Source organism: Choloepus didactylus, chromosome 15, assembly GCF_015220235.1.
Source record: "Choloepus didactylus isolate mChoDid1 chromosome 15, mChoDid1.pri, whole genome shotgun sequence".
In the NCBI taxonomy this organism is placed as follows: domain Eukaryota; kingdom Metazoa; phylum Chordata; class Mammalia; order Pilosa; family Megalonychidae; genus Choloepus; species Choloepus didactylus.
The window spans coordinates 67,297,643-67,308,282 of record NC_051321.1 but is presented as its reverse complement, the minus strand read 5'-3'; the positions used below and the strand labels follow the sequence as shown (position 1 = coordinate 67,308,282).

General features: G+C 50.4%; 1 protein-coding gene across 3 annotated transcripts; it reads left to right on the top strand.

Moving 5' to 3' along the window:
* Positions 1-2,173: 2,173 nt before the first annotated feature.
* Positions 2,174-9,051, top strand: LOC119510413 (perforin-1-like). 3 transcript variants are annotated; one of them, XM_037804696.1, is made up of 4 exons: positions 2,265-2,299; positions 2,534-2,681; positions 4,260-4,799; positions 5,431-9,051. In XM_037804696.1, the coding sequence occupies exons 3-4, from the start codon at positions 4,264-4,266 to the stop codon at positions 6,563-6,565; spliced, it is 1,671 nt and encodes a 556-aa protein (XP_037660624.1). In that variant the 5' UTR covers positions 2,265-2,299; positions 2,534-2,681; positions 4,260-4,263; the 3' UTR covers positions 6,566-9,051. The 3 variants fall into 3 exon arrangements, with proteins under 3 accessions (XP_037660622.1, XP_037660624.1, XP_037660623.1); XM_037804694.1 differs by lacking the exon at positions 2,534-2,681 and having other exon boundaries at positions 2,174-2,299; XM_037804695.1 differs by lacking the exons at positions 2,265-2,299; positions 2,534-2,681 and adding an exon at positions 2,869-3,004.
* Positions 9,052-10,640: the final 1,589 nt, after the last annotated feature.

Below are 10,640 nucleotides of genomic sequence, written 5' to 3'. Positions count from 1 at the left end.
AAGGAGGTTCCTAGTATGGTCCAGAGAAAGACACACAACTTCTTGTTGAAGCGTTTCCCATAAATTCCTCAACAGCAAGGGCCCTGTCTTGCTCACTTTTTGTCTCCCTAGGGCTTGGACACAGTGGGTGCTCAATAAAAGCATGTTGGATTGAAGAGCATCAAGGTGCTCTCTTTACCCCCCAACTTCCCACCCTGGGTGAGCAGCTCCCTCCAGGAGGCCAAAAGCTTCCTCTGAAGCATCCCAATTCTTCTCCCCATAGCCGATGGCAGGGCCCTGCCACAGGCCCCAGCAGCTGCCCAACAGGCCCATCGCCACCTGCTTTATAGACCTGCAGGCATTTCCAGGTTTTACAAGAAGGTCCCCAATGAGAGACCCTCTCCTAAAAACAACACCAACAGTAGCAAGAATGATTTGTTTGTGGAGCACAGTATGAGGAGCGCAGGCGGCCATTGGGAGGCTGGGCTGTGTGGGCACAGACCTTCACCCCCGAGGTTGGATATGCAGAGTGTGACCCAGCCAGGGATAACTCACCTTTCTCTAGGACCCAAGGCCAGGTGGAAAGTGATTGGATCACCTTAACTCATGTAACCCCTGAGGAGTGGGTATTGACCTTATTTTACAGGTGAGACTTAAACTGAGGTCCAGAGAAGTTAAGTCACCAGCCCAAAGTCAGAGCTAGTAAGAGGCAGAACTGGAACTTGGAGTCAGCTCTTCAGACCCCAAAACCCATGCCCTCTCCACATTCCTGTGGGGTCTTCGACCATCAGTAGGTGATTTGCCTCACTTGTCAGCTGCATGACTATTCCTTAGCTCCCCGCGGGGCAGAGAACTGGGCTGGACATGCAGGCAGCTCTCAGGAGACACCGCAGGTCACTGGCCCCTGCACCCTGGACTACAAGGCGAGAAGGGACATCAGCCTCCAGAGTCAAGCCTCAGGAACTGAGGGAGGCTTGGTCTTAACACACATCATCTCACCCAACAGCTGAGTGCTGCAACCTGACAATAATGGGTGCCTTTTGTCCCCTGCCTGACCCAGGCCCTGCTGTTCCTTTCATAACTGGACTTTGAGCAGCTGAGCCCAGCAAGCCCCAGGCTGCCCAAATTCACAGCCCCACAGGCCCTCAGGAGAGGCTTTCTGGCAAGGCCTACAGATCAACTGGCCAGGCCAGCACTGGGGAGAGGCTTGTGGGGTGGGAACTGGTCAGCTGGGGGCAGGCCTGGGGGTGGGAGCCGGTCAGGAGGCCCTCCTGGGGTGGCTGACTCAGTCACCGGATGGCTACTTCAGGCTGGGCCAGTGGAGCTGGGACAGACAGAGGCCTGGGAGTGGGAAGATAAGGGTCATGGAGAGAACAAAATGCAGGGAGAATTACAGTGCAGTTTGAAGACCCAAATCCGGAACAGGCTAAAAAAAGGACTCAAGATTGCATGTTAGGAGATGCAAAAGCAGGGCTCCAGAGGTGTGTGGTTCCAGATTCCACTCCAACTGGTGGAGAGAAAGCTTTCTCTCACTTGGAAGCACTAACCTCTCCTGAATTTTCAAAGTAGGTCTCTGTCCCGCCCCATCCCAATCCCCCTGGTCCTGACCCAGGAAGCAGCTGAGAACAGCCACACTCCAAGATCTCGCTCCTTCCTAAGCCATGAGGGCCGGGGAAGGCAGGGAGGTCGTGAGTCTGTCTTTTGTGACGGAAGACAAGCCATTCTCCAGCTGCAAATGATCCAGAGAGTCAAACTCAAGTCATGGTATTTTCTAGACCACACTGGTGAGACTGGAGTCATTTTATTAACTCACTGTTTCCAGCCTAGCAGGCAGCATGAGCCTTGTGTTCCCATCAACTCCCCTTGACCCCCAAGCCCCACCGGGTGATTCAGAAGTGGGCCCAGGTGGAGGCTGCACCCACAGCGGGTTTATGTCCCAGCTGAAGAACCCTAAACTTAGGAAACCCCCAATCTTCTAAAGGGGCAGCTAGCAAACCTGCCCAATCTTTGCCCAGCGGACAGCAAACAAGCTGCCCCCTGCCCTAGAGGGAGACAAAGTCTTTATCTTCCAAAGCCTTTTGCTATTCAAAACTCCTTGCAAAGATAGGCCAGAACAAAAGCTATCACATGACCTACAGAGACCCACAGAGAATTGTCTCCAAACAGATACCGTGGGGGCTAACACAAGCCTGAGACCGGAGGAGCGAGAGGCCACTTGTCTTTGTAGGTGGAAGGGAAAGCAGTGAGCCCCTTCTTTCCTTCCCTCAGCTGTGCCCTGCATTGGAGTCAGCACCTGGGAGCGGGGTCTCGGGCAGTCCAGGTGAGTCCTGGTGGGGGAGCCAGGGGCCTGGGGTCCAGGAAAGGGCAGGAGGCCAGGGCAAAGATAGGCACCTTCCAGGGCTGCATCAAACTGATAAGGGGGTTCCCCAGGGTGCAGCCATTGACTTAGATGACTGCCCCTCTTGGCTCTGTTGTGACCCTGGGAGTCCCCACAGGCTGGCACTGCAGCCACAGGATACTTAGCTGCTACGAGCCTCCCCCTTCCCTCCTCCAGGTTCCCTCAATACTTCCCTGATCCTAGCAAGAGAGAGGGCCCCAGAGAGCCTGGATCTCATCCAGCACAGAACAACCCAGCTGGAAGGAACCTGAGGGTTAAACTTTTGGGCTCTGGAATCGGGCTGGCCCAAGGTTCAACCACCCAGGTAACTGGTACAAGGCACTGCGCCTCTGAGTGCCCCGCCTTCCTGTTTTGTAAAATAAAACAAATAATTGTATCTACCCCTGAGGGACCTTGGTAAGGATGAATTCAGTATTTCATGGTGAGTGGTAAATCATGAAGTGGCAGCACCATGCCTGATGACCACTACTATCGTATTTTTTTGGTGGGAAAGCTGAGAGCAGAAGGAAGAGAAGGTCACAGAGCAGGAGAACACCACAGCTCTGATATTGCACCCAGGCTCTCTGCCATCTGTCCAGAGGCAGCCTATTGACCAATCAACGTCCATCTTTCCACCTTCTCTCCAAGGTCAGCAGCCTTGCACCCCCAGCCCCTCATCAGGGCCCTAGATATCTTGGCAGGGGGATTCTCATGTTCCTGGCTTAGGATTTCAGTGACCCTGTAAGGGTCAGGCAGATAGAAGTTTGATCCTGGCTCTGCCACTTACCAGCTGTGTGACTTAGGGAAAGTTTCTCAGCCTTTCTAAGCCTCATTTTCCCCATACACAAAATCATGGACCAACTCACCGGACTGTGGCAGGGGTTAAATGCAAAACACTTAGTACCTGGCCCATTGTGAGAACTCCACAGAGGTCAGCTGTTATTCTGATTACATTTGGTATTAATTGCTCTAAATGAGGGTGACAAAATGCTCAGGCATTCAGGTGTGAGGGGCTCTGGAGGATTCTGTGCTCTGTAAATGAGAAATTGAGAAATTACTGAATAAGATAATGGCTGATGTGAAAGCCCTTTGTAAACGGTAGAAGCTATGCAGGTGAGAGTGGTTCTGCTGCTCATGACAAATTGGCGTATGTCAGAAAGGTCTGGAAGCGCAGCGAGTAACTAGAGCTGCAGCAGGGTAAGGACCATGGATTCTGTGGGTGAGCTCAGTTTTCTGAGCTTCCTCGAGCAGAGTGAGAGCAGAGATGCAGATGATGGCATGCCAGCAGCCCCCTGGCAAAGGGCCCTGCCAGCTCAGTCCTCACAGTGACCCTCTGTGATTTGCTGGGCAGGGAGGCATCAACACCCCGGGGTACAGAGGTGGAAACTGAGGCTCTGGCCCGCGGTCACAGAGCCAGGAAGAGAAAGAGCCAGGACCAGACCCATTCAGTAGAGTCCCAGGGCCCCTAAACTACTGGGCGGTCTGCCATGGAGAGGCCACAGTGGGGTCAGGGCCAGGAGGGACCCGAGGATCGAGAGAGTCTCTGTCCTCTTTCTCTGGGGTCAGGTTAAGTGGTGGCTGGGTGCATGGATAGGGCGACCAGGACATTCCCAGTCCCTGTCCCAGACAAACTGGGACAGTTGGTCATACCCCGAGAGGGAGATGCACTTAAACCATGAGAAGCGAGCCTGCTGCCTTCCAGAAGGGCCCCGTGCACCCTCAGCTGAGCCATTTCTAGCTCCTGCCCCAGGCACGTTCCCCAGCAGGAGGTGGAGGTACTAGAAAGGGGGCTGAGTGTGTGGGAGGGTGAGGAGGGAAAGGTGAGAAGCTGTGGAGACCTGCTCTCCTGGCACCTGCTTCAGCAGCTCAGCTCTGCGTAAACCTGCACCCCCTGTCCTCACAGCTCCATGGCCGCCTGCCTGCTTCTCCTGGGCACCCTCCTGCTGCTGCCACCACCCACCCGGGCCCCCTGTCGTGTGGCCAACAGCTCCGAGTGCCGGCATGTCCGCAGGTTGGTGCCTGGCGTGGGGCTGGCCGGGGAAGGCGTGGACGTGACCAGCCTCCGCCTCTCGGGCTCTTTCCCGGTGGACACACATGGGTCCCTATGGCCCAACGGCTCCTGCACCCTCTGTGAAAACACCCTGCAGCAGGGCGCCCTCCAGCGCCTGCCCCTGGCGCTCACTGACTGGCGCATCCGGGGCTCCAGCTGCCAACATCGCATGGTCAGCACAGTGTCCGACTCTCCAGAGGAAGTGGCCCAGGAGGTGGCCAACAGCATCCACAATGACTGGTGGGCCGGGCTGGACGTGGCCCCCAAGCTGGGCACCAACTTGCAGGTGGCCGTGGCGGGCTCCCACTCCCAGGTGGCCAACTTTGTGGCCCAGAAGATGTTCCGGGACCAGTACAGCTTCAGCACAAACTTGCTGGAGTGTCGCTTGTACAGGTGGGTGGGCACAGGGGTGAGGGCTGTGGGGCTGGGGGAGAGGTCAAGGTGAGCATATTGGTCAAGAGGAAGGAGCAGCAATTTTCCATTTGCAATGAGAAGCAATAGAGATGGAAACATGGAGACAAGCAGAGGCCTTAGCCTACTAGACAAGCAAGCCACTCAAAATGCCACCCAGGAGCCAAGCCAGGGTCAGGCTTGATCAAGCAGTACTAGTTTACTAAGGGGTAGGTCCGTGATGAGGTTCACGGTGCAGATGGAAAATTTTGCTGAGAGAGTTTTTAACATGTCAAAGTGCTTTTTTTTGTACTTTCCAAATTTTCAATATGGGCAAGTATTGCTTTAATAATCAGGGAAAAAGAATCAAAAAAATCAAGGCTATAGGCCCATCAAGACCCAACTTAAAATGCCACCTCTTGCACAGAGACTTTGCTGATCCCTGCTGATACCAGATGGCCAAACCCACAATGAGATGCTTCCTCCTTTGTAGCATTTGTCACTCTTAAGGTGACACAGGCATTTGCTCGTCTCCTCCCTTTAGCCCAGTAATGCCTATATATCTTGTCAAATTACACAGAATAGGTGCTCAAATTTGTGCAAATGAATTAAAATGTTCTTTCTCCCCTCACAGCTTTCGCCTGGTGCACAATCCCCCGCTGCACCCTGATTTCAGGCAGGCCCTCAGAGCCCTGCCCCCCCACTTTAACGCCTCCACTGAGCCCAACTACCTCAGGCTCATCTCCAACTTCGGCACCCACTTTATCCGGGCCGTGGAGCTGGGGGGCCGGGTCTCAGCCATCACCGCCCTGCACACCTGCCAGCTGGCCCTGGAAGGGCTCACGGCTGATGAGGTGACCCACTGCCTGACTGCCGAGGCCACGGTCAGCATAGGTGGTCACGCCAACTTCTCCAAAGAGGTCAAGGAATGTGAGGAGAAGAAGCAGAAGCACAAGATGGCGGCCTCCTTCCACCAAGCCTACCGAGAACGCCATTCTGAAGTGGTGGGCGGCCACCACACCGCCATGCACGACCTGCTGTTTGGGGGCCAGGCCGGGCCCCAGCAGTTCTTGGCCTGGATGACCTCGCTGCAGGACAGCCCCGGCCTGGTGGGCTACAGCCTGGAGCCCCTGCACGTGCTCCTGGAGGGCCAGGACCCGCGGCGGGAGGCGCTGAGGCGGGCCGTCAGCAGCTACGTGACCGACAGGGCCCGCTGGAGAGACTGCAGCCGGCCCTGCCCCCCGGGCCAGCAGAAGAGCCCCAAGGACCCCTGCCAGTGCGTGTGCCACGGCTCAGCGGTCACCAACCAGGACTGCTGTCCGCGGAGGAGGGGCCTGGCCCAGCTGGAGGTGACCATCGTCCAAGCTTGGAATCTGTGGGGAGACGGGATCACTGCCACGGACGCCTACGTGAAGGTCTTCTTTGGTGGCCAGGAGTTGCGGACGGGCATCATGTGGAACAAAGATAACCCCAGGTGGATGACACAGCTGGATTTTGGGAATGTGCTCCTGGCCACGCAGGGGCCCCTGAGGGTGCAGGTCTGGGATGTGGACTCTGGCTGGGACGATGACCTGCTCGGCTCTTGTGACCGAAGGCTTATTGCCCAGAAGTTGGAGGTCAGAGACGCCTGTTTTCTCAATCAAGGGTTTCTGGAGTTCATGTACAAGGTGACTTGCGCCCCACACCTGAGAGGGGCCAAGTGCCTACAATACAGGCCGCAGGGAGTCCTGGGGGAGCTCCCGGGGAACCGCAGTGGGGCTGTGTGGTAAGGGCTGGTGGCCATCCCCCCACCGCAGGCCTGGGGCTGCCCAGATTCCCGGGAGGCTGGAAGCAAGGAACCAGGTAGCTCTCAGATCCTGTGTCCTGGGCACGGAGGTAAAGAGGCTGGCTGTAGTTTATGAAGAGGGCTGATATGGGGCAGAGTGGGGACAGGAACAGGACCTCCCCCACTTTCCAACCCACTAGATGCCTTCTGCAAACGCCCTTTCCTCAGGAGGCCTGGCTGTGAAATGAATGAGTGAATTTTTGTAGAATTCTTAACTGGAGTCTCCAATCCCCGTGTTCAGATCAGAGGGGCTGATTCCTAGAGTAGTTGGGCCCTGAGAATGAGGGGATCTTGTAACATGGGTCTTGGGCTGCTCTCTGACCCTGCTTGACCTGCCCTGAGCCCCCCTACAGCCTGGGGTGTGGAGGGGCTTCAACGAACTTCACCTTGCTCAAGTCCCAAACCTCCTCACACCACTTACTGGCCTTCTTTCCTTCTTCCTCATCCTGGGCTTGGAACCAAACAGGGCTGTCCAGCCTCCCCAGCCCCCTCTCCCCTCAGCCCTACTAACCCTCTCCAGGTGGGTCCCCTTAGGGGTGAACTATGAGTCCATCTGAAATTGGAAGGAGCTTCTCTGTCATTACATTTCTCTCAATGGAAATGATTCCCGAGGAAAAGAAAGATGTTTGCAAGGCAAGACTTTCAGCCATGCAGATGGTTCTACTGAATCCTCTTTCTAGGGTGCCTGAGGGTCACAGAATCCCTCCTGTCCTTCTTCCACCTGAGGGCTCACGCTTCCTCTAAGAACCAACTACCATTCATCCAAGCCCTTAGCGAGCTGACAGAGGGACCCAGGCTTTGGGCAGTTTCCCCACCTCACTAGGTCCTGCTGCTTCCTGAAGCAAGGTGACAAGCTCTGCGGGTCGTCCCAGGGCTGGGGGTCCCCAGCACATCCTCCTGCTCCTGGCAAGGCTCCCCTCCCACTTTGCCTCTGGCCATGGCCGAAGGGGTTTGCTGGACTCTGCTACTCTCTAGAAAGACTGGACTGTAATGCTTAACGAGACATATCCCCCCATTTCCTGATGACAAGCTTTCAAACACAAGGGTCTCATCTCAGAACTCCCCTTTCTTTATAGAACCAGAGTCTCTCTCGGAGAAGTAGACTCTCACTGTGAGCTGGGTCTCAGACCCTGGCTTATCCAGTAGCTTTTCTCACCCAGTGCGCACCATCCAGCACCTGCTTGCCCCTCTCCAGTGATAGGGAGCTCACTACCTCTAAAGGATGCTCATTTCCATGACAGAACAATTCTTAATTAATTCACCTGCTGAGCCTAAGTGTTATTCTCTCTGTCTTCCTTCTACCTAATGATTCTGGCCCTTTCTCTGGCATCCAGAGCAACCCTGTCTCTTGGACAAGGCCATGATGGACAGTGGTAAGTACTCCGCGGTGTTTGCTGGTGAGGCTGGCCACATGCAGCACACTTCCCAGTTCCTACAGCCCTTGGACAGGCAGGAGACAGGCTAATTTGGGCACGGACACCTAGCTATATACCAAGAGAAATGAAAGCACGGTCACAAAAAAACATGAATGTTAAAATGGCATTATTTACAATGCTGCTGTTTGTAGCTCCAAAGTGGAAATAGCCCAAGTGTCCATCAACAGATGAATGGATAAATAAAACGTGGTAGACCCACACAGTGGAATATTCCTCAGCCACAAGGAGGAAAGCACTGAGACATGCTACAAACTGGGTGCACCTTGGGAGCATTATGCCAAGTGAAAAAGCCAGAGGCACTAGACCATGTAATCTATGATTCCACTTACATGAAATGTCCAGAATAGGCAAATCCGTAGACAGATAATAGATTCGTTGTTGCCAGGAGCTGAGGTGGGGGCTGGGAAGGGGAAGGGGAGTGACTGCTAATGATTTCTTTTTGGGGTGATGAAAATGTTCTGGGATTAGATAGTGGTGACCAATTGCACAATTTTGTGAATAAACTAAAAGTCACTGAATTGAATTTGATTCACCTTAAAAGGGTGAATTTTATGGAATGTGAATTTCAATTTAAAAATTATTTTCTCGATATGGAATTATCCAGAATTTCTATTTCTTTTCATGTCAGTTTTGAAAAGTTACTGTTTTTAGGAAATTTATTGAATTCATATAAGTTAAATTTATTGGCATAAAATTGCTCATTAAATTTTCTCATGATTTTTGTTGACCTCATTGGTAATGTGTATGTTTTCTCTCTTTTTTTCTTTATCTATCTTTCTAGGGGTTAATAAATTTTATTAGTCGCTTAAAAATTTATGGGTTTTAAATTTGATGCTGTTTCAGCTGAAAAATGGACAAAACTATTAAAAAAACAAGTTGAGGGGAGCTACTTAAGAAATTGAAAAGTAATTGCAAACAATATTAAATAACCGACTTTCAGTTCTGTGACACTTGAATTTTTGTGCTATTTTTCCCTGTGTATGTAGTGGTTCTATTTTTCTCCAATAAAACTTTTATTTAAAAAAAAAAAAATTTATGGGTTTACTAATTTTCTTAATTACATATTGTGTTCTATTTCATTAACTTCTCTTTATTATTTCTGCTGTTTGAGTTTAATTTTTTCTTTTTTTAAATACTGAGATGGATACTTTATTGATAATAGGTTTTTCTCCTTTTCTAATATATGTCTTAAAGACTATGTATTCCCTCTTAGAACAACTATCATTTTGGTAAATCGTATTTTCATTATCATTCAGTTGAAAGTATTTCCTAATTTCTTCTTTGACTTGGGGGTTATTTTGAAGGGCAGTGGTTAATTTCCAAACATTTTGAAATTTTATTTTCCTTTTTTAAAAAATTGATTTCTAGCTTAATCCCCTAAGTCATAGAACACTCCCTGTAAAATTTCAGTCCATTCAAATGTGTTGAGACTTATTTTATGGCCCACTATGTGAGCAATTCAGATAAATGTTCTATATTTACTGGAAAGAAGTTATCTCCTTCAGCACATGGGTACAGTGTGTTAAATATGCAATTAGATCAGGCTTATCAATTGTGTTGTTCAAATCTTCTGTACCTTTCCTCATTTTATTTTTGTCTACTTGTTTTATCAGTTACAGAGGAAGGTAAGTTTAAATCTCTCACTATGTTTATATATTTCTTCTGTTCCACTGCTTTAGTTTTCTTGCTTGGATTCTCTTTCATACACAGGTTGGATCCTCTTTTCTATCTTCCATAGCTATCACTCTCTCTCATAACTGTTTTTCACCATTCTCCATTTTATTTTGACTATTTTTAAATTTTTCCTTCTTTTCATCTTCTATGTCTCTTATGGCATCATTCATATTGTTCACTAAACCATATTTGCCCCAGTTTAGTTTTCATTTATAAAACATTTTCTAAATAGAAAATTCCATATGAGCTCTTTCCAAATCTTCCTTTTGTCCAGTTATCTCATCTCTGACTGTCTTTAATCGTGATGCATGCTTTAATGGTGTAGCTCCTGTCATTTTCTTAAATTCTTTTACCTCTCTTTGAAATATTAAATGAAATGGTTCATTTTTTGTGACATGTCTTTCTAGAGCTCCTCCTTGTCTGTGGACTTGTTATTGTGCTCATTCGTCTCTTTTTCCTTATGATAACCCTGTGTGGGGCCCAGCTCCCTCCTCTGCAATCCTTTTCTATCGTCCATGCTGAGGTGAGACAGGTTTCCCAGTACTCTTCAAGGGGAAGAGTGGACAAGGTTATTCTGGCCAAGAGTCATGCCTCTAGGATGTCCTCTCCCATTATACAGAAAATGCTTTTAAAATGTGGCTTCATCTTACACACTACATAGATAACTCTTTTTAGGTTCTAATGAATTGGAATAGCTAGTAGTAAATACCTGAAACTATCAAACTACAACCCAGTAGCCTTGAAGCTTGAAGACGATGGTATAACTATGTAGCTTACAAGGGGTGACAGTGTGATTGTGAAAGCCTTGCGGATCACACCCCCTTTATCCAGTGTATGGATGGATGCGTAGAAAAATGGGGACAAAAACTAAATGAAAAATAGGGCAGGGAGGGGCACAATTTGGGTGTT